We start from the raw sequence: 27,881 nt of genomic DNA, 5'->3' as shown, positions 1-27,881 counted from the left end.
ATTCATGGTGGCGCCAGACTGGCCCAGGCGTCCATGGTATGCAGATTTTTGATGACTCTTGGTGGATGTCCCAACTTTGTCTTCTGTCACACATGGATCTCCTACAGCAGGGTCCGGTTCTTCACGAGGATCCAACTCAATTCTGTTGAGAGGCTTGCCTGTTAACGTGTGGTTATTCGTCTGTGGCGATTTCCACTTTACTCTGTGCTTGCAAGTTGTCCACTTCCTGGCTTATGTGCGAGTTTGGAGAGTTTTTGAAGCCTGGTGTGAGGAGCGCGGGATGTTCTTCCTCGTTCAATTAAGATCCCTTTCATTCTGGATCTTTTGCAGGATGGACTGAATAAAGACTTGGCCCTTAATTCCTTGAAGGTGTAGGTTGTGGCTCTTGCCTGTTTCAGAGGCCTGGTGAATGGTATTTCTTTGCCTCATCCTGATGTGGCCCGTTTTTTTTTTTTTGTTTTTTTTTTTTAAGGGAGTGAAGCATCTTAGGCCTTCCTTGAGGTTACTGCTTCCATTGTGGAGTCTTAATTCAGTGCTGGGTTTTTTGGTGGGCTTTACGTTCCAACCACTTTGTAGCCTTTCCTTACAGTTGTTGACCTTGAAGACTGTGTTCCTGGTGGCTGTATGTTCTGCGCATCGGATTTCAGAGCTGCAGGCCCTGTCTTGCCGGGAGCCATTCCTTCAGGTGACTCCGGGGACGTTATGACTGTGTACTGTTCCATTCTTCTTGCTCAAGGTAGTTTCGAACTCTCATTTGAATCTGTCCATCTCCTTGTCATCCCTGGATAAGGTCAGGGATGCAGAGAAGTTTCACCTTCTGTGCACCTTAGATGTTAAGTGACTTGTGCGGTATCTGGAGATCTCTGAGTCTTTTTGAAAGACTGATCGCCTGTTTGTTCTCCATGGCGGGAGTAAGCAGAGTGCTCCGGCTTCGTGGGCTACCATAGTTTGTTGGATTAAGGAGATAATCTTCACCGCCTATGTGGATGCTGGATAGCCATTGCCTACTCAGGTTAGGGCTCATTCCACTAGGCTCAGGCAGTGTCATGGGCGGAGATTAGCCTGTTGTCTCCCGTCGATATCTGCCAAGCTGCAATGTGGTCCTCCTTACACTCTTTTCCCAGGTTTTATTGTCTGGAGATGCAGGCCCAGGAGGATGTAGCCTCTACACTAGTGGTGTTGACCGGCATGCGAGCAGCCTCTCACCGTGTTGGGGAGTAACTTTGGTACATCCGACTGGTCCTGAGTCCATCTGTCTATACGCTAGGAAATGGAGAAATTACTTGCCCGATAATTTCATTTTCCTTAGTGTAGATAGGTGGACTCTGCTTGCCACCCAGACTGCTGAATGAGTGTGTCAATAGTCCTCCTGTGGGGCTCCGGGTCCCAAGGGATTACTGGTAAATGTTTATCCAGTCCCTCGTTTGGGGTACCTAGAATCTTATGTGAGTTCAGTGTTTATGGTTGGTTGAGTATAGTTCTAGTTACCTGTTTTTGATCATGTTTTTAATCATGCATATAGAGAAAAATAACCCTTGCTGTAGTTACACAATGTTAGGTTCCAGATTAGGAGCTACCACCCAGGAAAAAGATCTAGGCATCATAGTGGATAATACTTTAAAATCGTTAGCTCAGTGTGCAGCAGCAGTCAAAAAAAGCAAATAGAATGTTAGGAATTATTAAGAAGGGAATGGTTAACAAAACATAAAATGTCATAATGCCTCTGTATCGCTCCATTGTGAGACCGCACCTTGAATACTGTATACAATTCTGGTCGCCGCATCTCAAAAAAGATATAGTTGCGATGGAGAAGATACAGAGAAGGGCGACCAAAATGATAAAGGGGCTGGAACAGCTCCTCTATGAGGAAAGGCTGAAGAGGTTAGAGTGTTCAGCTTGAAGAAGAGACGGCTGAGGGGGGATATGATGTTTTTTAAAAATAATGAGAGGTCTTGAACGAGTAGATGTGAATTGGTTATTTACACTTTCAGATAATAGAAGGACTAAGGGGCACTTCATGAAGTTAGCAAGTAGCACATTTAAGACTAATCAGAGAAAATTCTTTTTCACTCAACGTACAATTAAGCTCTGGAATTTGTTGCCAGAGGATGTGGTTAGTGCAGTTAGCGAAGCTGGGTTTAAAAAAGGTTTAGGTAAGTTCTTGGAGGAGAAGGCCATTAACTGCTATTAATCAAGTTTGCTTATGGAATGGCCTCTGCTATTACTGGCATCAGTAGCATAGGATCTTCTCAGTGTTTGGGTACTAGCCAGGTTCTTGTGGCCTGGTTTGGCCTCTGTTGGAAACAGGATGCTGGGCTTGATGGACCTTTGGTCTAACCCAGCATGGAAATTCTTATGTTCTTATGTTGGACTGTGTGTTCTGGCATGGTAGAATTATGGCGCACAAAAAAGGAATATGAGTAAATTTGAAATATTTTGGTTGTTGCGCTCCTGCTCATGGGCCTAGCCTCTAGCAGGCGCTTACCTCCGCAGCAGGAGCCACAGCCAGACCTTCTCCTTCATCACGGCAGGAGCCGTGGACTTTAGTGTGCCTCTCCTGCAGGGCGGGCCCTGCAGCCATGCTCCAACATGGCTGGAGCCGCCACCACCACCCTCTCCATCTTCATGACCCGGAGGCTGCAGTCCTCGGGCTTTCCCGGCGGCCAGAGCCGCCCTCAGTCCTTACTACAGCGGCAGGAGCCGCTTCTGATGTCGGGGCCTGTTCCTCTGCCCAGTTCTGCACTCCAGCGATGCAGCGGCAAGCATGGCCGCTGTCCATGGTCCTGCCTACTTCCCCTAAGGGGCAGGGCCGCGTCTTCCTCGCTGATTTAAAGGGCCAGAACTCCTGGCTCCACCTGGACTCCTTCCTGGGCGTCTTCTTATCTTCAGCCCTATTTAAGGGCCCTGCAGTTAGTCTAGCCTTGCCTTTGCAAGGGGCTAGTCCTCCCTAGGACTTCTCGTCTTCACTCCTGCTGGCATTCCTTGTTCATCGTGAGCTCCCTCTTTGTTTCGTTCCTGGTCTTTGTGATGAAGTCCTGATGTCCGTGTTCCAGTCTTGTTGTTCCGTGATCCAGTTCCAATGTCCTGATGTTCCATGATCCAGTCCTGATTATCCTGATGTCCTGTGATCCAATCCTGATGCTCCTGATGTTCCATCATTCAGTCTTGATGTCCCGATGTTCCATGATCCAGCTTTGATGTCCTGAACCCTTGGTTCCTCATCCACCTTCTCCACTTCAGCGTGGTCCGTGACCAATCATGGGTGGCTATGTAGGCGCGCACAGGTGCAGGCCTCTACTGAATCTTCGACATGTTCCAGTCTCAACTTCCACTTCTACTCCTGGAGTCTGTCTGGCATCAAGCGTGGTCCGTGACCAGACCGGAGGCTGTCAGCCAGTGTCTCCCAGGTTCTGGTGGCTGCTAGAAAGCCTTCCACCAGGAGATCCTACAGTTTGAAATGGAGATGATTCTCCATCTGGTGTGTAGGACATGAACTGGATCTATTCAGATGTCCCCTTCCCAACCTGTTGGACTACTAATGGCACCTTTCAGAGTCTGGCCTTCAAACCAGCTCAGTCCGGGTTCAACTTAGCACGGTTGACACGTACCATCGAGGCATCGCTGGTGCACCAATATCAGCGCAGCCCTTGGTGGGTCATTTCGTGAGGGGCTTACTTCAGTTGAAGCCCCCTCTTCGGCCTCCTGCGGCGACCTGGGACCTTAACATTGTCTTGGCACAGCTCATGCATCCGCCCTTCGAGCCTCTGCGTTCCTGCAACCCGAAGTTCTTTACCTGGAAAGTAATTTTCCTAGTGGCAATTACTTTGGCTCATAGGGTCAGTGAGCTTCAGGCCCTAGTCTCGTACCCGCCATACACGACTTTCTTGCCTAAGGTTGTGAATGATTTCTACGTCAATCAGTCCATTGTTCTGTTCAACTTCTTTCCCAGGCCTCATTCCCACCCAGGGGAACGGGCGCTTCATACCCTGGACTGCAAGAGGGCCTTGGCTTTCTACTTAGAACGCACGGCCGAATGCCAGCAGTAAACTAGACTCTTTGGTCCCAATAGGCTGGGCATAGCAGTGGGTAAGCAGACTTTATCCAACTGGCTGGCAGATTGTATCGCCTTCTGCTACACACGGGCAGGCTCAGTCTGTGCGGGCCATGGTGACTTCAGTGGTTCATCTGCAAGCAGTCCCCATCGTCGACATTTGTCGGGCCACAACGTGGAGTTCCCTTCACGCATTCGTGGCTCATTACTGCTTGGAAAAAGATGGGCGATGCGACAGTGCATTTGCTCAGCCGCCCTGTGCAATCTTTTCCACACCTGAACCCAACTCTTCCAGCTAGTGCCTTTGGTTGATTCCAGGCAGTCTCCTACCAACCAGCAGAGCCGCAGTTGTGTTGTGCCTGTTGGTACCTTGTTCAGCTTCTGTTGGTCTCTCCTTTCACAGAGACAGCCTGGAGCTTGGTATTCACCCACATGTGAGGACTACCATCCTGCTGTCCTAGGAGAACACCTGTTACAGGTAAGCAACTGCGCTTTCTCCTAGGACAAGCAGGATGGTAGTCCTCAGGAATCCTGCCTGCCACCCCGCAGGGTTCTCCTTCCGTTTTGTTGTTTTATTTTTTTCGCTCGTATTTTTTATCTATGTTATGAGACTGAAGGGGGACCTCGTGTGGATGCACGGATTGGTGGCATGCTCAGTGTGATGGTCAAAGCTTCTAGAAACTTTGACAAAAGTTTTCAGTGCTGGATGATGTCACCCACATGTGAGGACTAACATCCTGCTGTCCTAGGATAACATCTTTTACAGGTAAGCAACTACGCTCTGTATGTTTGACTCTTTCTAAATGGTTCTCAATAAAAAGTGAATTAAAAAATATATTGCTTATGCCTTTTTATATGAGAAGGAATTAGGAGTTTAAAATAGACTGCCAGCAGTAGGTTGTGCTTATGAATAATATGGCTTTGTCAATGAGGGTTTCTTCTTTCCAGTTTCAGCTCAGATTTTTCCATTATTTAATGTTCTTATGTTTTCAGTTTTATAACTTAAGAATTTCTCAGTCAGGGCTAATGTGGCAGGGATGTGTAGTTCCAGTTCTCGATAGCCACAAGCAAGTCTGCTTGTCATGGTGACCAAAATTTGCAAAGTGATCTACTTCTTAGATCAAATGTATGCAAAGATATCTTTTTTGTAATTAGAAATGTATACTGAAGGAAACAAAATAAACACTCATGAAAGTATAAAAAAAAAAAAAAAAGATATTTTCCAAAGTTAACATTAGATAATTGCTTGCAGGCCAACAGTCTAAGAGAAGATGCCCATGATTGACTTGTGGATGTCCCTTGTTTGGGAGACAACTTTTCTGGGGACAAAGTCAAAGACTGTAGCGCAGATTAAGGAGCATCAGGCTATTATTCAGTCTGTTGATGAGAGGAGGCGACCAGCTTCTGCTCTAGACGTTGGTACTTCTCTTCTAGATTCCCCTGCCATACAGTAATAGCTGCTTTCCGTCAGAGGGTGGCAAAGAGGTGTCAACACAAAACTGCAGAAGCAGCAGGTGAAAACTGGGCATAGTTTTTGACGTGCCTCAAGCCTGACTCCTTGCTGCTTCCAGTGAGAGAGTCCAATCTTTTCTTTAAGTGGAAAAAGATCACCAAGGATCGTTAAGTCCTGAAAATTGTGGAATGTTACCGCTTGTGTTTCTCTCACCTACCCTCGACTTAGCAGTGTTCAGTCTTCAATTTAGAACCATCTCAGTCGGCCCACCTCTGGCTGGAGATGGAATCACTCCTTCAGTGGAGAGCAATAGAGTTGGTCCAACCCTAGAAACAGGGCCAGGGATTTTATTTCCATTACTTCCTCATTTCCAAGAAACTGGGGTACTGAAACTTTATCCTTGATTTATGAGAACTGATGCGAGAAAAGTTAAAGATAAATACCCATCACAAGATCAAGGACACCTGTGCTCATATTTCAGGTCATCATTCACACTGGAGATACCTCAGGTTGGTAGTAGTGGGACTCATCATCAGTACAAGGTCCTTCCTTTCATCCTGTCTGCAGCTTCGAGGGTGTTCACCAAGTGCCTGGCAGTGATTGCATCTTCTCCTACCTGGACAATTAGAGACTAGGTCGTCCCAGTTGGGAGTTTTGGAGAAAACCATCAGACTCCATCTGTCCCTGAGATTTCTGGTCAACTTTGCCAAATTGAGTCTCATCCCTGTCCAGAGGATTCAGTTAATGGGCATGGATAGATTCAGTTCAGGACTGAATGTTCCTCCCAAGCAACATGGCCATAGTGCTGAGGTGACTGGTAAAGGCCCTACTGCAGCGAGTTCAGGCTTCTGTAAGATTAGTCCTAGTTGGTCCTGAGACACATTGCAGCTGTAGTTCATGTTGTCCTATTGACTCGATTGCATATGAGAGGCATTCGGTGGAGGCTTTGATGTTAGTGGGACCAGCTGTGACAACCATTGTCCCACTGCATCAGGGTAACAGTTGGAATGAAGTCTGCTCTTTGGTGATGGTTGAAACTGTTGATTCTAAATTTATTTATTTAAAATAAAAAGCTTTTATACCCCACCCCTTCATAGTTAAGGGTGGGGATGTGGAACTGTTCTGCAGGTGAAACCTCATCAAGTGACTCTGTCAACTAATGCCTTCACCATGGGATGGGATGCTTTCACAGTTTACAGCTTCAAATTGATCTCCTGGAGCTACATACCATTTGGTACTTGCTGAAGGCTTTCTCTAACCATCTAGCGGGAAGGTCTCTTATTTCAAACAATCAGGTTGCCATGTTCTTTGAAAACAAGCAGGGGGTATGGTCTCCTTAGCTGTATGTCGAGAGGCTTTCAGGGTCTGGATGTGGGCTATCCACAACAGAGCTCACCTACAAGCAACATCCCGTCTAGGATCCCAAAACACTCTGGCAGACTGCTTCAGCCAAGTCCTACTACCTTATAAGTGGATCAGCAGGTAGCAGACAGTCTGTTTGACAATGGGGGGGCTGGCTGAAAATTCTTATCTGTAACAGAAAACAGAAGTTAAGTATTATTGTTCCATGCTTCCAAACAGTCTCAGCTTCTATCACTTTTCTGCTCCCCTTGGAAGCCGATCTTTTTTATGCATATCCATAAATCCTGTTAATTACAAAACCAATCCAGTATATGTTTCGGGATCATGCGAGAATGATTCTCATTGCACTAGCTTGGCCAAGGCAAGTGTTGGGTCCTTTACCACCTTTGTCTGAATGGCCTCCAATTCTAGTGGGGTTATCTCTGTCCTTCATCATTCAGGAGGGCAGACATCTCTGCTAACCCAATCTGTTCTCTTTAGCCTTCACAGCATAGATGTTGAATGTACGACTAGTTTCTTCTCTGTTCTTTTTCCTAAAGAAGACCAGGAAGACTTAAGGTTTCAAATGAGAGATTTTCAGTCTGGCTGTCTGGACGTGTTTGCTTTTAGCCTGAGGGACCTGCTCCACTGATTGTCTTACCTTTATTCGTCTAGATTCAGCACATCATTAGTGAAAGTACATCTTGGTACTATTGCAGCATACCATCAACAGGTAGAAGGTGCGCCAATATCCATTCATCCTTCCGTATCCAAATTTACGGAAGGATTGTGGCAGACATCCTCTATTGCCTTAATCTTAATGTTGTTTTAACTCTGCATGCGAAGCCTTCATTCAAATCTCTGGAGTTGTCTTCTCTAAAGTTCCTCATGTGCAATGTGTTGCTAGTATCACAACTGCTTAATGGGTCAGCGAGTTACAACCTTTTGTGTCTAACCTAATCTCCAGTTCTTCCACAGCAGGGTGGTCCTTCACATTCACCCTAAGTTCCTTCCCATGGTGGCGTCTGCTTTCACATCAGTCAAACCATTATTCTTCATAATTTTTTTTCCCAAGGCCTAATGCTCCTGGAGACAAAAAAGCTATTTGTTCTCTGAACTGTAAGAGAGCCTTGGCCTTCTATTTAGAACCCAACCTTATTGAAAAGGTTTTCAGTTGTTTGTGTGTTTTAATCATAATAGACTAGAAGTGGCAGTCACCAAAATAACTGCAGTATCTAAAGTAATATAAATAAATAAATAACTTGGCTAGTGGATTGTATCTTGCATAGGAGACAATCTGTTTGGCGAACAGATTCAGCGGATGGTGGCGGAACTCAAGGAGCATCATGAGACCCTTCGCCAGCTCTCTCTGATGCCCTCTGAGTATTCCTCCAAACAGCCTTTCAGGATGGATACTAAAAAGTCATTCTTCTGTCCAAAGAAGTCCTATCCACAACAGTCTAGGATTCGTTCCACGAGACCTTTCCAAAAGGCCCAGTCTCGTCAACCACGGAAACAAAAGCCGCAGGTAGCTCCTCAGCAGGGCCCTGCTTCCGGTGTTTGACTCCTGCATAGAGAGCAGCAGCCAGTTTCCACTGCCTCAGATACCAGTGGGAGGTCGATTGTGCCATTTCAACAACAGGTGGCACACAATCACCTGAGACCAGTTGGTCCTTACCATAATCTCTCAAGGTTATCACCTGAACTTTCTCTCCATCCCACCGGACTCCCCACCTCTACCGACATGGAGAACATCCGACCACTCACTTCTCCTGGAGCAGGAGGTCTCCCTCCTCCTACAGTCCAGAGCAATAGAGCCAGTGCCCTACTCCCAACAAGGCCTAGGATTCTATTCCCAGTACTTTCTAGTCCCCAAAAAATCAGGTGGCGTTTGTCCAATTCTGGACCTATGTGTTCTCAACATGTACCTCCACCAAGAAAAGTTCAAGATGGTAACCTTGGGTTCCCTCCTTCCTCTTCTGCAAAAGAGGAGACTGGTTCTGCTCTCTAGACCTCCAGGACGCGTACGCACACATTGCGATAACTCCATCTCATCGCAGATTCCTGAGATTTCTGGTAGGCCCCAAGCACTATCAGTACAGAGTCCTACCATTCGGCCTGGTACCTGCACCATGAGTCTTCACCAAGTGCCTCATATTAGTAGCAGCCTTCCTCAGGACTCAAGGTGTTCACATCTACTCCTATCTAGACGATTGGTTGATCAGGGCTCCCACTCAGCAGGCTGCTCTGTCGTCCCTACGTCTTACTTTACACATGCTGACTTCGCTAGGATTTCTCGTCAACTACGCAAACTCCTGCTTAGTTCCATCTCAAACTTTATCATTCATTGGGGCAGACTTGAACACCTTGCAGGCAAAGGCATTTCTGCCTCGACAGCGAGCTCTCGCTCTCATCTCTCTCGCACACCATCTACAGTCTCAGCAACGCACAACTGCACGTCACTTCCTCATCCTGCTAGGACACATGGCATCCTCAGTACAGGTTACCCCAATGGCCTGCTTGGCCATGAGAGTCATGCAGTGGACTCTAAGATCACAATGGACTCAGTCCGTCCAACCTCTATCGACCACTGTCCACATCACCGACTCACTTTGTCAGTCGCTAGCCTGGTGGCAAAATCAGATCAATCTTCTCCGAGGCCTGCCCTTCCAGGCTCCAGACCCTCAAATAATTCTCACCACCGATGCTTCCAACCTCGGCTGGGGAGCCCATGTCGCCGATTTGCAGACACAAGGGACTTGGTCTCCAGAGGAAGCCAAACTCTAAATAAATTTCCTGAAGCTTCGAGCAATCAGATATGCTCTCAGGGTATTTCAGGATCACCTTTCCAACCAGGTCATCCTCATTCAGACGGACAACCAGGTGGCCATGTGGTACATCAGCAAACAGGGAGGGACGGGCTCCTACCTACTGTGTCAGGAAGCTGTGCAGATATGGGCGGAGGCCCTCTCCCATTCGATGTACTTCAGGGCCACCTACTTGCCGGGAGTGGACAATGTGTTGGTGGACAAGCTGAGTCGCGCCTTTCAACCACACGAGTGGTCCCTCGACCTCACTGTAGCGGACTCAATATTCCATCGTTGGGGTTACCCCCACATAGACCTCTTTGCGTCACCTCAGAACCGCAAAGTAGAGAACGTTTGCTTTCTCACTCGCAGACAACACTCTCAGCCAAGAGATGCGTTCTCCCTCTCATGGGCAACCGGTCTCCTATATGCATTCCCTCCACTTCTCTCGAATACTCTCGTGAAGTTATGTCAGGACAAGGGACACATGATCCTGATGGCACCTCACTGGCCTCGCCAGGTGTGGTTTCCAATTCTTCAGGACCTCTCCATTCGCAGGCATATTCCCTTGGGAAAGAACCCACTTCTGATCACTCAGAACGCTGGATGCCTACGCCACCCCAATCTTCAGGCCTTGTCTCTGACGGCCTGGATGTTGAAAGGTTAATTCTTCAGCCACTTAACCTTTCGGAGCCAGATTCCCGTGTCCTGTTTGCTTCATGGAAGCCTTCCACGAGAAAATCTTATCTTTACAAATGGAACAGGTTTACATTATGGTGTTCTTCTCAATCCCTTGATCCCTTTACCTGTTCCACCACGAAGTTTCTAGACTATCTCTGGCACTTGTCAGAATCAGGTCTAAAAACCTCCTCCATCAGAATACATGCCAGTGCGGTAGCCGCCTTCCATAGAGGTGACGGGTATGTTCCTCTTTCAGTACAACCCCTCGTAACATGTTTTCTGAAGGGCTTGCTTCACCTCAAGCCTCCACTGCGCCCTCCGGCCCCTTCTGGGGACCTCAATCTGGTTTTAGTAAGGCTCATGAAACCACCATTCGAGCCTCTCCAATCCTGTGATCTTCGCTATCTCACATGGAAAGTGATTTTTCTTTTGGCAATAACATCTGCTCGCAGAGTTAGTGAGTTACAGGCCCTAGGTACCTATCCGCCTTACACTAAACTTCTGCTGGACCAGGCAGTACGCCACACTAAGTTCTTACCTAAGGTAGTATCGGAGTTTCACATTAATCAATCCATTATACTACCTACCTTCTTTCCCAGGCCTCCCTCCAATCCGGGAGAACAGGCTCTGCATACCCTTGATTATAAACGTGCTCTAGCATTCTATCTAGACCGTACAGCTGCCCACAGGAAAGGCACTCAATTGTTTGTCTCTTTCCATGCCACCAAATTGGGGCAGCCTGTGGGTAAGCAGACTCTCTCCTCCCAGTTAGCAGACTGCATATCCTTTTGCTATCAGCAAGCAGGCATTCCACTTCAAGACCATGTTAAAGCACACTCTGTGAGGGCCATGGCGACTTCAGTAGCACACCTACGCTCGGTGCCTCTTCCTGATATTTGCAGGGCTGCTACCTGGAGTTCTTTCCATACCTTTACAGCCCATTATTGCTTAGACAAGGCTGGAAGACAAGATTCCATCTTCGGCCAATCTGTCTTGCGCAACCTTTTTACAACTTGACGTACCAACACCCTTCCGCCTGCCCGTTAGGGTTCAGAATGCCCTCTACCAAATTCCTCCCCAATCCTTGTGCCTATTACACATCTTGGGTACATTTGGTGCATTTCTCGGACATCCTCAGCTCGGTACTTACCCATATGTGAGGACTACCATCCTGCTTGTCCTGTGAGAAAGCAAATGTTGCTTACCTGTAATAGGTGTTCTCACAGGACAGCAGGATGTTAGTCCTCACGAAACCCGCCCCACACCCCGCGGTGTTGGGTTTGTTTTCTTATTTTATTTTTTGGCACTTCCTGTAGCTTTAAACAAGACTGAAGGGGGACCCCTGCTGGCTGCAGGTTTAGTGCCATGCTGGGCATGCCCAGTAGGTGCCAGTCAAAGTTCTAGAAACTTTGACAAAAGTGTTCCGTGATTGGGCTCCATCCTGTGATGTCACCCATATGTGAGGAATAACATCCTGCTGTCCTGTGAGAACACCTGTTACAGGTAAGCAACATATGCTATCCTTTTTTATCTATAATTTCTTCAAAATGGATAATAGATCCAACCACTTTCTATATATATTTTTATGAATTATTTTCCAGTTTTGCATATATGCAAATATATCTGATGTAATTAATTGATATCCTGAAAATCAGACCTGTTTGTGGCCCTCTACCGTAATTTAATATGTGATTTAAAATTGGTGGTGTTAATTATAGATGCCTATTATATGGACAAAAATGCAAATGTTCAATTACAAAATCTCTTCCTAAGCAGCGCATCCTAAGGTATTTTTCAATATTAATTAATTTAATTTATTTATATGCCACTTTTCGGCCCTTAAGAGCAGATTATATTCAAGTTCTGTAGGTATTTTTACCTATCCTCAGAGGGCTCACAAATTAAGGAGGCCATTTTTATGCTGCAATATTTTACCACAGGAGGGGACAAATACCACTGGCTGTGGTAAAACATTGAGCTGGAGGGGGCTGCTTCTGCAGTATTTTTCCCATCCACAGTTAAATACTGTGACAGCTTGCCCACAGTATGATTTTTGTGAAAAACGTCCGCAAGAAAATCTATCACAAGAAAAGGGAAAAGATGTGTGATGGCAGCCTCTTTCGCACAGGGCTACCATCTTCTTAAAGAGCCACTACATCCCGAAAAGCCCCCTACCATGTGCAAGCCTCATAAAAGGGTATTGAGGCCTCCCGCTCTTCCCCTGCTGCCCAAAGTAAAAAAAAAAAAAAAAAAAAGTATGCCAAAAAATATTTAGAAGTCTCACGGCAATGCCTGGACCCCTCACTCTCCCCTTTTACACAACATAATACTTAGTGGTCTAGTGCACTTTCCCTTACCTAAAATAGTTGTCCTGGTGATCCATGGGGGCCTGGAGCGCTTCCTAGGCTCTGGGCCCAGGCAGTAGCCATTTTTTTAAAAATAGCGCTGCCCGGCCTTTACCCCAAAACAGGGGCAAAGGATGGGCACTTCTATTTTGAAAAATGGGTAAGGCCGAGAGCCTACAGGGTGCTCCGGACATCCACTGGACCACCAGGGCAAATTTTTAAGGTAAGGAAGGTCTGGGGTCAGGGGGATCCTCTAGGGATTATTTTGTCTATAATGTGGGAGGTTGGGAGGTCCACTAGACCAAGGTTGACAAAAGGGTGGGGAAGGGGGCTTGAGCAGTCCTGAAGGGGACACACTGGAGGCCCACTCAGGAAAAGAAAAATGGCTGTGCTGTGGAGGCACTGCAAGATCAAGAGGGAGGGCTCTCCCAGAATGTACTAACATCATTTTAAGCATTAAAATCAGAAGAAAAAAAAGATGATATAGGAAATAGATATTCTATGAAAGAGACCTTAATATAAAGATACTTTGTTGAAAAAGCATTGTGATCAAGTCCATTCTGGCTTATAAATCTTTCCAGAAAGCAAAACTTTAGCTCTGTATTTTAATTATAGGTCTCACACTTCTTTTTTTTTTTTTTTTAAATGTTGTTTTCCTTTTTTTGCAAGTAAAAAATATAAAATCTAATAAACACTTATCTTGAGCAAGCTGCACTGAAAACTCCTTCACTTCTTGGAACAAGGCACTGCCTCAAGCTTCAATGAAAATGCCGACACCAAACTTTCCATCCAAATGCTGACTCCAAAACGTCCCATGTTTCATTGCCTTCTTCAGGGGCATATCAATCTACATTCAGGCAAGAATCAAATTCTTGGCTACCATTTGTTCAGTACGTGAGCAGTAAGCATGCCGTGGCTTAGCTATGTTTCTTTTGGTGGCCAGGGAAAGGAACTGCTTCTGCTGTGGTGGACCCAGGTGGGGAACTGCTTATTCTGCAGCAGAAGTGGTCATAGGAACAGCCAGTGCAGTGTTCCACAAACTAGAAAGATCTGCTGTTTTTTTGGGCCTCAGCCTGGGAGACGTTCCTGCTGCTGTTGAGTCCCTACCTAGGGAGAGATATCACAGCTGTTGCCTGCTGGAGGAAAGGAAGTGGTGAGGCTGGGGAAGGGCATGGGCAAAAAGGCCAGAGAGAATAAGTGGAGGGAAGAGTGGGAGGAGATGGGAAAGAATAAAGGTAAAAATTTTAAGCAAATCAAAACATTAGAAAATAAATGTGTGCAAATTAAGAAAAATACATACATAGAAAAGTAGGAAAAAATAATGAAAAGTTGGGCAGAGTGAGATGTTGTTCTCGGTTCCTAAAAAATTTTGGCTGCTGAGGATCATTTATCAAATTGCGTTAGGGCTTTATCGCGTGCATTATGGAGTTATCACACACGATAAATACCACAACGAAAAATGCATATGCAAATTTCAAATTAATCAAGTGGGAGGAGTTTGGGTGGGGTTAATGGAAATTAAGGTGAGCTAGTGCTGCGTGCGATAGAGTATCGCACGTTATCGCTGGATTTATCATGGGAAATAACTATACCTTTTTTAGGCAGTATGGTGAAAAAAATATCACAGCCAATATCACGAATCGCACCAATTATCGCGGCAAATATCGCATGAGGTAAAAACTGGAATGATAACAGACGCACCGACCAGGCCTTTCTGGCCCAATAAAAACACCTATTCTTACCTGGTCTACCTTCCTAAAGCCATATTCTTTTTGGTAAGTGTAATTATAGTGGCATACTGAATGCATCGGCAGGCTCGCTGCAGACAACAAGCGGAACAATCTCAAGAACAGCCAATGCCTGTTCCAAGCCCTCCTAGGGAAGTAGCAGCAGTGCAGGTAGAGCCATGGGTCATGTGGGCTCAGGGCCTGGGCCAGCACATGACCCATGTGCGGCCCAGGCCCTGAGCCCACAGGAGATACAGGGAGCGCATGTTTCCTCCATGAACATCCTTGCTGGGCATGCCAGAGGACTTTGTGGACAGCAGATATCGCCTCAGCTCTCGGGCTATCCTGGAATTATATGAAATCTGAGGGGATCTGGATCCAGTCACCAAAAGGTCCCACACCGTCCCTGGCCTCACCCAAGCTCTTGGCCACCCTGCATTTCAAAGCAAGTGGCTCCTTCCATACCTTCCCAAAAGTGGTTTGGGAATGTCCCAAACCACTTTTTCACACTATCTGAACCAGGTCATCGAAGCAGTCACTGACTGTATTCCTTGTTACATAGCATTTCCTTGCGACAGGCAGGACTTGATGGACTTGAAGAGAGGGTTTTATGCCTTTGCACACTTTCCCAGTGTTCTCGAGCTATCGACTGCACTCATGTGACCATCATTCCACCCTGTGAGAGGGAGGAGACATACCACAACAGAAAGCTCTTCCACTCCATCAACATGCAAATGATTTGTGATGCTCGAATGCTTAATCTGGACATGGTGGCCAGGTTCCCAGGAGCCACGCACGATTCCTTTATACTTAGGCAGTCGGGCCTCTTTGAAAATTTTGAAGACGGCCTGTATTGTATGGTGATGGTTGGCTCATAGGTAATAAATCATCAAAAAAAGGAAAAACCAAAACAACTATTTTCTTTGTGCTCCACTACTCAAAAAACTGTATGCCAAAACTCATTGAAAACTTTGTATATATTTTTTTAGTAAATTGACCGTATCGGCAAGCCTGATGATGCGCAACCCCACAGTTTTTTTTTAGAGGGAGCCGTCCGGACTTCTCATCATTTACGGTCCAGTTCAATTTAACCAGGTTCCTAAATAATGTTCAATTTTTGTAATTTTGCATTTTTTAAAGACTTTTTTAATTTCATGAATATCCCATGGACAGAAAAGAGTCAGCTCGACACCCGGCCGATGTTTCGCTTCTGCTTCTTCAGGAGCTTACAAAATTGAACCTCTCCTGCCAATTTTTTAAAGGGACTCTGCTTCTTCAGGAGCTTACAAAATTAATTCTTGTGACACCCGGCCGATGTTTCGCTTCTGCTTCTTCAGGAGCTTACAAAATTGAACCTCTCCCGCCAATTTTTTAAAGGGACTCTGCTTCTTCAGGAGCTTACAAAATTGGTTTTTCCTTTTTTTGATGATTTTTTACATTAGATACAAGAACAGTAGCTCTTGTATTTCTTCTGGCTCATAGGTAAGACACATGCTTCTTTCACAATTACATCTCTGCCTCTGTATTTGTGGCAAACGGCATGCAAATGGGGGGTGGTTGGGGAGGAGGAAAGGATCAGTGCCTTGTACAGTCTTGTCTGCAGGCCATTGGCCCAGGCCATGGCTTTTTCTCCCCATAATTCAGACCATGATTCAGAGGCCTGGAAATTTTGTGATGGCAAACAATGCACTGGTCCTTAAGCTTGCTGCATGAGCAGGCTGTACACACTTTCAACGTCTTTAATTTACAAAATGTCCCCGTTCCTATCCTCTCCTTGGGAGCTATTTCAATCTCACTAGTGAATCACAAGCTTGAACCATACACACTGCTGGCACAGCATGATCACATGTGGGCTGTTACTGAGGCATCCTCAAGATTGTCTCCCACAGTTTCTGTATAGCCTCACACAAGCAGTGTCATGTGCATGTTGAAGACATGGCATATTCCCTGTGTGTGTGCTCACAAATGGGTTTCTATGGAGGACAGACTGCAGAGCTGCCACGGACTTTCGGTTTCACACCATGAGTTATCACTTTAGCAGCTAACAAGTATAGCAGCTCTTATGTATCACCTCAAGGTTGGCAGGCTGCTACACACCTGTAGCCTATGCGGGGTTGCAAGTGCCGGGCACACAATTGTTACAATACCCGCATGTGATTTAGTACTCCTGAACATCTGAGCTCCTTTTGGCTACAGTTAGTCCGCATATATACTACCCCACAACAATGTGATAAGCACTTAGGCTAGGCAAATTGGCCTTTAAGGCTTACCAAAAGTACAGGCTACCTTATACAGTCTTTTTGGATGCTGGGGTTTGCCACTCACATCTGCAAGTGTCAATGGTATGATTGATGCCTTAAATCTCTCATTGCTGCAGGAGATATCAGGTACGGTTGCAGGACGTGGCTTCTCCCCCCTGTGGCCATTCCCAACACACTGGCAGAGGCAAGGTACAGTGAGGCCTTATGTGCTACCCGCTGTGTCATTGAACACACCTTCGGACTTCTCAAAAAGTAGCTTTCGCTGTTTGGACAAAACGGGTGGAGCTTTAATGTATGCCCCACCCAAAGTTGCTGATCTCATGCTGCTCAGCTGCTTCTTCCATAATCTTGTTCTATGCCACGGACTACAAATCAATATTGTTCCAGATCTCCCCCCGGATTCCCCATGTGTCCCCACATGAGCCCAGGATACCAAGCTGAGTGGCAGCCAGCTTCGCCAAAACTTTATTGAATGCTACTTTGCTTGAAATACCTCACCTGCGACTTCCCCTTCCAGGGAAGGGAGTCGAGAAGACCGTTAGATACTGCTCTCCTTGCTATCATCTTTCTTTCTCTCACTGCTTCGCTGTGTAGGTCACTGTGTAACAGAAAACACGTATGGCTACTTAGGATTTGTCTTGACAATGGAGCAGTAGACTATTCTTGAAAAACTGTTGTGAAAGTAAAGATACACCGAAAAAATAATATGTGGCAACAATCTACTGGTCAATACATATTGACAGTATAGATTTTTAATAGTGCATACAGTCACAAATATATTTTTTAAAATATACAGTTTTATAATTGTAAATCACACAAGGACCCCGACACGGCCGTGTTTCGCATCAGGGGTTGTGTCAGGTGGACCACAACTTCTATAAGACAGAAATAAACCAAATATTGAGCAGGTAGGCGAACACAGTCAAGAAAAGGTTTTATACAATACTTTCACAAGGGGAGGCCCAGGGAGAATTACAGGATGGAAGGGAGGGAGAGAGGGGAAATGAACGGGAGGGGGGTGGGGGGGAGAGAACAAAGTTAAAGTATGAAATTTTGAAACCTGGAAAACTAGAATGACACAATGCAAGAGACTGTGAGTAGATTGTATGCAGTCTAGAGAGATGGGATGAGCTGTTGATTGGCGCGAATGTAGGATGAGCTGTTGATTGGTGCGAATGCTGACATGCAGGAAATAAAACACTGAGTATTCGTGGGAGTTACTCGTTCAACAAGTGAAATCCTCAGCTGCGGGTCAGCGGGACCGCCCACGGTACTTAAAAGCACAAAACAAGTGCTTAATTGGGACAGTGAGATTTTAATGTAAATTTTAGTATTGAAGCTTAGGCATGAGCTCTAACGCTAAACTTATTGTAAGGACTTCTATGTCATGAATTCTAAACGAATACTCCGTGTATTATTTCCTGCATTTCAGCATTCACGCCAATCAACAGCTTTTCCCATCTCTCTAGTCTGCATACAATCTACTCAGTCTCCTGCATTGTGTCGTTCTAGTTTTCCAGGTTTCAAAATTTCATATTTTAACTTTGTTCCCTTCTCCTCTCTTCCCCCCTCCCCCCCTTTCCTTTCCCCTCTCTCCCTCCCTTCTGTCCTGTAATTCTCCCTGGGCCTCCCCTTGTGAAAGTATTGTATAAAACTTTTTCTTGACTGTGTTCGCCCACCTGCTCAGTATTTGGTCTATTTCTGTCTTATAGACTTATAGAAGTTGTGGTCCCTCTGAGGCAGCCCCTGATGCGAAACACAGCCGTGTTGGGGTCCTTGTGTGATTTACAATTATAAAACTGTATATTTTAAAAAAATATATGTACCACTTTTGTGACTGTATATACTATTAAAAATGTATACTGTCAATATGTATTGACCAGTAGATTGTTGCCATACATTATTTTTTGGTGTATGTTACATACATGTGTGTGCCGTTTACTCCGCCTGTTTTGTGTGAAAGTAAAGATGACATCAGACATATGGCTGCCTCCATGTGTTCTGCCTGATAGTGACAGTAAAAGATGAAAGTGTGGCATACCACTTGTGGCCTAGCTAGCACAGTGTGGCTTGCCAGCCCTCCCCAGCGGACCCCGTCTGACCCCGTACACGTGCATGACATAGTGCCACAAGTGTGATGCTACCCCAGCTGCTACTCAAGCATGGAGAGCTCCAGCTCAAGAAATGCTATAAATGTCAAATAGCTCTGAAGCTTAAAAGGCACATCTGAAAGGTACAGGTAGAGAGTTAAAGATTTCAATGACAGAGTTCCCATGTTATACCCTCATTCCAAAGTGCTAAAACCTGTGCATGTGAAGTGATACCCCTGTACTGGGTCTGCTTACTGTCACATGGTCATGTCCACACAGAGCTGACACCACTGCCTCACCAGTTTAAGAGTCACTGCAGACTAGCAACTAAATGCAGGAATCTTGCATGCTGAGCTATAGAAAATGATGGAGCATAAGGAAGGAAGATGAAAAAATCTATCTTGGATAAGGCTTGATATCTTACAGGCAGTCATGCTATATGGCTGGCAGTTGGGTTATATCCTTGGCAGTATGGACAGAAATAATTGGATAGATTGGATGAGCCAGTTGGTCTTTTTTTCTTTCATTATCACTACCAACCCACTTCAAATGCTACAGAATTCTGCAGCCTGGATCTTAACCAATACCAGCAGAGGAGAACACATCACTCCTATTCTTATGAACTTAAATTGGCTCCCCATTAAATTTAGAATTCTGTATAAAGTGCTAACCATGATTCACAAAACTATTCACTCCCAAACCTCGCTCGAATTAACTTGCCCTCTTCGACATCACTCAGCTTCCAGACCAATTAGAACAATGTGCCTAGGAACCCTTTATGTACCCCCTGCTAAGTCAGCACTTAAGAAACGAGCCTTCTCGATAGCTGGTCCCATGCAATGGAACACTCTTCCCCGGAACTTCGCCTAGAACCCTGCCTGCGGACGTTCAAGAAAAAACTGAAGACTTGGCTCTTCACAAGAGCCTTTACTTAAAGTCTTTGTTACCTAATACTACAGTATCATTCTTATGTTTGGATGTTATGCCTTCTCGAGGTTCTCTTTATTCCTTATTATGTACTCCATATTCAATGTATTCATTCATTTTTGTTTGCTGTAATTCCAATTGTTGGTTCTCTGTAAGCCGAAGCAATATGTACTAGTACATGATCTTCGGTATATAAAAGCCTTTAATTAATTAAATAAATAAATAACTATGGTACATTGGTCTTGGCCACAAGCATTAACTCATAAATTTCATATAGCATGATAACTGTTTAGAACATGATTTTATTTATTATTTATTTATTTATTATTTTTATATACCAATGATTTCATAGATGTTTGAGTAAACTGTTGTGTTCTTTTCTCTGTTTTTTTTGGTTTTTTTTTAAAGATGCCCCTTGACTTATCTCCACTTGCAACACCAGTCATAAGAAATAAAATTGAGGAACCTTCAGTTGTGGAAACAACCCATCAGGATAGTCCTTTACCTCACCCAGAGTCCACTACCAATGATGAAAAGGTCAGCATTCTATATTGTCTTCCTACAATCAGAAAACTAAATTGTATGTTAACTATGATCAATTAAGATCAGATATCCTAAACATTATTACTATAGATATAGAGGGGTTTTTTTTTCAATTTTCTATCTGGTCAGCAATATCTACTGTATTATAGAATTTCATGCAGAATATTGATTTTCTGATACATGCAACTGAATTTAATATAAAAGTAATAAATCATTATACCACACCAGAGTATGCCTTAACTTTGTACAATTTTTCATTATAGTATAACATATATATAAATATATATATATATATATATATACATTGGACCAATGGTTCTCAGCCCTTGTTGAGGAGGCACACTTAACCCATCTGGCTTTTAAGATATCCATAAAGAATATGTATGAAATGTTTGTATACATTGTAAACTCCAGTGTATGTAAATCTGTCTCATGCATATTTATTATGGCTATCCTAAAAACCAGATCAGCTAAGTGTGCCTCCAGTACAGAACTGAGAACCAATGCACTAGGCTTATGTCAAAAAAATGTCATTAGTCATTATTTTTTTCTGCCGTATTAAAGTACAGACGAAGTATGTGAGTTCACTGTTAAAATGATATAACTGCTACATTTAACAAAACAATTTGATAGGAAGAAAGTATTCTTGTGTTAAAAAAAAAAATCGACATGCTGCAGAGTGCAAGGAGGCCGAAGGTAACCTGGCATCTGTGCATCCAGAGGAAGGAGGAGACTGGTGGTGCATGCTGCCGCAGTCCTTCCGGGGTCAATATGTGACCTCTCAAAGCATTCCTCCCAGCCATATAACCCAATGACATCATCAACCTCGTCCTCATGCATTGGGCTCCAAGCTGCAGGCCCATCCCTTACCTCTTTCCGTTAACTAAGATATGCATGCCAGGAGGGCAAGGAATCTTGTGTCTGCTGGACCAATGTTACTCCCATTAGGGCGGGGAGGTGATGAGCAGGTGCCATGTGAGCTGGCCTGCTTTACCTGCATTCCATGTCACTGGGTAGCCAAACTGGTAAGTACTCTGACCCCCTGCCATCCAGTCTCTATTGCAATGCACATTAAAAAAAAAAAAAAAAAAAGGAACAGTTCTATCTTGGCTGCAGCAAAACTTTTTGAAAAGTACAATTTGGCCTTTGTTACAGCAAATTTTAAAAAATGGCCTTGGTTGCAGCAAATTAAAAAAAACATGTGGCCTTGGTTGCAGTAATTTAATAAGGAAAGACTGATTATATATACGAACATAAGAAATTGCCATACTGGGACAGACCAAGAGTCCAACAAGCCCAGCATCCTGTTTCCAACAGTGGCTAATCCAGGCTACAAGTACCCGGCAAGTACCAAAACACTAAGTAGATCCCATGCTACTGATGTCAGTAATAGCAGTGGCTATTCCCTAAGTCAATTTGATTAATAGCAGATAATGGATTCTCTTCCAAGAATTTGTCCAAACCTTTTTTAAACCCAGCTACACTAACTGCACTAACCGCATCCTCTGACAACAAATTCCAGAGCTTAATTGTGCGTTGAGGTGAAAAGAATTTTCTCCGATTAGTTTTAAATGTGCTACTTGCAAACTTCATGGGGTACCCCCTAGTCCTTCTATTATCCGGAAGAGTAAATAACCAATTCACATTTACCCATTCTAGACCTCTCATGATTTTAAAGTCCTCTATCATATCCCCCCTCAGCTGTCTCTTCTTCAAGCTGAATAGACCTAACCTCTTCAGCCTTTCCTCATAGGGGAGCTGTTCCATCCCTTTTATCATTTTGGTTGCCCTTCTCTGTACCTTCTCCAGTGCAGCTATATCTTTTTTGAGATGCAGTAACCAGAATTGTACACAGTACTCAAACTGCGGTCTCACCAAGGAGTATTACAGAGGCATTATGACATTTTCCGTTTTATTCACCATTCCCTTCCTAATAATACCTAACATTATCCCAGGACAAGCAGGATGCTAGTCCTCACATATGGGTGACATCATTGATGGAGCCCTATCGCGGAAAACGTTCTGTCAAAGTTTTTAGAAACTTTTGACTGGCCCTGTGAGGCCACTGAGCATGCCCAGCATGCCATGATATTCTCTGCCACAGGGGTCTCTCTTCAGTCTTCGTTTTTCCGCGCTGCTGTAGGCATTGCGGAGCAGGAGCCTTGTGAGTTTTTCTCAGTGTTTTGCTGACTAAAAGTCACTTTTTCTCATTCATATTCTCCCACATGGGATCTCTCAGGTTTCCACCGGCTGGTGAGTAATCGTTGTCTTGTTTTTACTCTTTGAGTAAAAATGTTTTTCTCTCACACTTTCTCCTCATTTCATCGACGGCTGTCGACATTAAAATGGCTACGGGCTTTAAAAAATGTCTCATCTGTAATTGGACAATGTCCATTACAGACCCACACCTTGAGTGTGTGCTTTGTTTGGGGGGAAAACATGATGTCACAACCTGCCCTAAATGTGCAGAAATGACTCCGAAGGGAAGAAAGGCCCGCCAAGAGAAGATGGAGCATTTTTTCCATCTACAACTTCTGCCATCCCCCTCTACATCGATTTGATGAAGTAGTCGGTGCTCTTCCACCCAAGCCATGAGAAGAGATTCCTGGACTGATACCCCTCGATGACTCGCAACCAGGTCCTTCAGGACTTCCTTGTCCACCTAGATCTTCTCCGATATCTCCACATCAGGAAGATCCATACGATACTTGGGATGATGGGCATACAGACACTTCCTCTGAAGAATTTATGTCAGATCCTTCACCTCCAGACCAAAGGAAGAAATCTCCACTGGAGGATTTATCTTTTACTAATTTTGTCCAGGATATGGTGGACACCATACCCTTCACATTGGTAACGGAGGAAGATTCTCGGCAGCAAACATTGGAGGTTCTCCAATTTGTGGATCCTCCAAAACTTACAGCATCTGCTTTGGGAGCATCCATGCTCAGTACCTGCTGTCAATAAAAGAATGAACACTACTTATTTGGTACAGTCGGTTCCTGGCTACCAAAAGGCACAGCTTCCACACCAATCAGTGGTTGTGGAATCCGCACAAAAGAAGTAAAAAAGGATAAGGCCGCATCACTTCCCCAGGAAAGGATCATAGATTCTTGGATTCCCTGGGAAGAAAGATATATCAAGGAGCCATGGTAAATACCAGAATTTCATCTTATCAATTATACGTGACTCAGTATCAAAGAAATCTGTGGAAACAGATGCAAGACTTTACAACATCATTACCATAAGAACATAAGAAAATGTCATACTGGGTCAGACCAAGGGTCCATCAAGCCCAGCATCCTGTTTCCAACAGTGGCCAATCCAGGCCATAAGAACCTGGCAAGTACCCAAAAACTAAGTCTATTCCATGTTACCATGGCTAATGGCAGTGGCTATTCTCTAAGTGAACTTAATAGCAGGTAATGGACTTCTCCTCCAAGAACTTATCCAATCCTTTTTTAAACACAGCTATACTAACTGCACTAACCACATCTTCTGGCAACAAATTCCAGAATTTAATTGTGCGTTGAGTAAAAAAGAACTTTCTCCGATTAGTTTTAAAAGTGCCCCATGCTAACTTCATGGAGTGCCCCCTAGTCTTTCTACTATCCGAAAGAGTAAACAACCGATTCACATCTACCCGTTCTAGACCTCTCATGATTTTAAACACCTCTATCATATCCCCCCTCAGTCTCTTCTCCAAGCTGAAAAGTCCTAACCTCTCTAGTCTTTCCTCATAGAGGAGTTGTTCCATTCCCCTTATCATTTTGGTAGCCCTTCTCTGTACCTTCTCCATCGCAATTATATCTTTTTTGAGATGCGGCGACCAGAATTGTACACAGTATTCAAGGTGCGGTCTCACCATGGTGCGATACAGAGGCATTATGACATTTTCCGTTTTATTCACCATTCCCTTTCTAATAATTCCCAACATTCTGTTTGCTTTTCTGACTGCCGCAGCACACTGTACCGACGATTTCAATGTGTTATCCACTATTACACCTAGATCTCTTTCTTGGGTTCTATCACCTAATATGGAACCCAACATTGTGTAATTATAGCATGGGTTATTTTTCCCTATATGCATCACCTTGCACTTATCCACATTAAATTTCATCTGCCATTTGGATGCCCAATTTTCCAGCCTCACAAGGTCTTCCTGCAATTTATCACAATCTGCTTGTGATTTAACTACTCTGAACAATTTTGTGTCATCTGCAAATTTGATTATCTCACTCGTCGTATTTCTTTCCAGATCATTTATAAATATATTGAAAAGTAAGGGTCCCAATACAGATCCCTGAGGCACTCCACTGTCCACTCCCTTCCACTGAGAAAATTGCCCATTTAATCCTACTCTCTGTTTCCTGTCTTTTAGCCAGTTTGCAATCCACGAAAGGACATCGCCACCTATCCCATGACTTTTTACTTTTCCTAGAAGCCTCTCATGAGGAACTTTGTCAAACGCCTTCTGAAAATCCAAGTATACTATATCTACCGGTTCACCTTTATCCACATGTTTATTAACTCCTTCAAAAAAGTGAAGCAGATTTGTGAGGCAAGACTTGCCCTGGGTAAAGCCATGCTGACTTTGTTCCATTAAACCATGTCTTTCAATATGTTCTGTGATTTTGATGTTTAGAACACTTTCCACTATTTTTCCTGGCACTGAAGTCAGGCTAACCGGTCTGTAGTTTCCCGGATCGCCCCTGGAGCCCTTTTTAAATATTGGGGTTACATTTGCTATCCTCCAGTCTTCAGGTACAATGGATGATTTTAATGATAAGTTACAAAGTTTTACTAATAGGTCTGAATTTTCATTTTTTAGTTCCTTCAGAACTCTGGGGTGTATACCATCCGGTCCAGGTGATTTACTACTCTTCAGTTTGTCATTCAGGCCTACCACATCTTCTAGGTTCACCGTGATTTGATTCAGTCCATCTGAATCATTGCCCATGAAAACCTTCTCCATTACGGGTACCTCCCCAACATCCTCTTCAGTAAACACCGAAGCAAAGAAATCATTTAATTTTTCCGCGATGGCCTTATCTTCTCTAAGTGCCCCTTTAACCCCTCGATCATCTAACAGTCCAACTGACTCCCTCACAGGCTTTCTGCTTCGGATATATTTAAAAAAGTTTTTACTGTGAGTTTTTGCCTCTACAGCCAACTTCTTTTCAAATTCTCTCTTAGCCTGTCTTATCAATGTCTTACATTTAACTTGCCAATGTTTATGCTTTATCCTATTTTCTTCTGTTGGATCCTTCTTCCAATTTTTGAATGAAGATCTTTTGGCTAAAATAGCTTCTTTCACCTCCCCTTTTAACCATGCCGGTAATCGTTTTGCCTTCTTTCCACCTTTCTTAATGTGTGGAATACATCTGGACTGTGCTTCTAGAATGGTATTTTTTAACAATGACCACGCCTCTTGGACATTTTTTACTTTTATAGCTGCTCCTTTCAGTTTTTTTCTAACAATTTTTCTCATTTTATCAAAGTTTCCCAATTGAAAGTTTAGCACGAGAGCCTTGGATTTGCACACTGTTCCTTTTCCAGTCATTAAATCAAATTTGATCATATTATGATCACTATTGCCAAGCGGCCCCATCACCGTTACCACTCTCACCAAGTCCTGTGCTCCACTGAGAATTAGATCTAAAATTGCTCCCTCTCTCGTCTGTTCCTGAACCAATTGTTCCATAAAGCTATCATTTATTCCATCCAGGAACGTTATCTCTCTAGCGTGACCCGATGATACATTTACCCAGTCTATATTGGGGTAATTGAAGTCTCCCATTATTACTGCACTACCAATTTGGTAAGCTTCCCTAATTTCTCTTAGCATTTCACTGTCTGTCTCACCATCTTGACCAGGTGGACGGTAGTATACCCCTATCACTATAGTCTTCCCCGACACACAAGGGATTTCTACCCATAAAGATTCAATTTTGTATTTAGTCTCATGCAGGATGTTTATCCTGTTGGACTCTATGCCATCCCGGACATAAAGCGCCACACCTCCTCCCGAGTGTTCCTCTCTGTCATTGCAATATAATTTATACCCCGGTATAGCACTGTCCCATTGGTTATCCTCTTTCCACCATGTCTCTGAGATGCCAATTAAGTCAATGTCATCATTTACTGCTATACATTCTAATTCTCCCATCTTACTTCTTAGACTTCTGGCATTAGCATACAAACATTTCAAAGTTTGTTTTTTGTTTGTATTTTCATTCTGCTTTTTAATTGATAGGGATAAGTTAGAATTTTTTAGCTCAGGTGAGTTTTCAGTTACAGGCACTTGGACTACTTTTCTAATTATTGGAACCTCACTGTTGGGATGCCCTAATTCTAATGCATCATTAGTATCCTTTAAAGATACCTCTCTCCGAACCATGCGCTGCTGAGCGACTGTCGGCTTTCCCCTTTGTTCTAGTTTAAAAGCTGCTCTATCTCCTCTGCTCCTTACCACAGCAATATCAAGAAGCAGCCCAAGCAATTATTCACAAAGGACTTGAAGCTGGCAAGCACAAAGTCCGAGCTGCTTATGATGGGTTTGAAACAGCCTCCAGAGTAGCGGCCTCTGGTATAAGTGCAAGACATTGGGCATGACTTAAAGCCTCGGACCTCAGACCTGAAGTCCAGGAAAAATTAGTTGACTTACCATATCTTGGTGACAACCTTTTTGGTTCCAAGGTTGACAATTAAAAGAGCACACCACATCCTCTGGCAACAAATTCCAGAGTTTAATTGTACGCTGAGTAAAATCCTGAGGATGTGGTTAGTGCAGTTAGTATAGCTGTGTTTAAAAAAGGATTGGATAAGTTCTTGGAGGAGAAGTCCATTACCTGCTATTAAGTTCACTTAGAGAATAGCCACTGCCATTAGCAATGGTAACATGGAATAGGCTTAGTTTTTGGGTACTTGCCAGGTTCTTATGGCCTGGATTGGCCACTGTTGGAAATAGGATGCTGGGCTTGATGGACCCTTGGTCTGACCCAGTATGGCATGTTCTTATGTTCTTAATTAACGAAAGTTGTCGCATGGCTTCTGTGTGCTCTTTTAATTGTGCAACTGCATCTTGCACCTTGGAACCAAAAAGGTTGTCACCAAGACATGGTAAGTCAACTAATTTTTCCTGACCTTCAGTCTTGAGGTCCGCAGGATTCCTGGACTTCAGGCCTGAGGTCCGCAAAATTCAGCTACCCAGTCATCTCGTTGGCCTCCAAGAAAAGAATCTAGACGTCCCTTCTATCGACAGAGGCATTATTACCCTCCAGCATCAAGGGGCAGATCTACTAGGCCGCAGCAAAGAGCTCAGCCCAGACAACCTAGGGCGACTAGGCCTCAACCTTCAGCGCAGACGGGACCGGCTGCAGGCTTTTGAGGGTTTTCCCAGAGACCAAGGCCATCTCTTCAATCCTCAACCAGATCTTCTGGTAGGAGGCCGAGTGTCTTCCTTCTACAACCATTGGTTACAAATAACAACAGACCAATGGGTACTTGCAATAATATCTCGAGGTTTCCAACTCAATTTCCTCTCAATTCCAAGAGATTCTCCTCCAAGACCTCTTCCTTTAAGCGAAAATCACATAATCCAATTACAAGTAGAATTATCCACTCTTCTGAGAGCCAGGGCTGTAGAGCCAGTG

At 44.3% G+C, this 27,881-nt stretch overlaps 1 protein-coding gene across 10 annotated transcripts in view; it reads left to right on the top strand.

The window, feature by feature from the left end:
• Window positions 1-27,881, top strand: part of ATF2 (activating transcription factor 2) — a 306,861-nt gene that overhangs the window by 62,505 nt on the left and 216,475 nt on the right. For all 10 annotated transcript variants that reach the window (XM_029605838.1, XM_029605830.1, XM_029605831.1 and 7 more), the window contains one exon: window positions 20,092-20,220. In XM_029605838.1, coding sequence (XP_029461698.1) covers window positions 20,092-20,220 — 129 coding nt within the window. The remainder of the gene's footprint in view (window positions 1-20,091; window positions 20,221-27,881) is intronic.

Source organism: Rhinatrema bivittatum, chromosome 6 (assembly GCF_901001135.1).
Source record: "Rhinatrema bivittatum chromosome 6, aRhiBiv1.1, whole genome shotgun sequence".
NCBI lineage: Eukaryota > Metazoa > Chordata > Amphibia > Gymnophiona > Rhinatrematidae > Rhinatrema > Rhinatrema bivittatum.
This window is presented reverse-complemented; position numbering and strand designations above follow the sequence as displayed.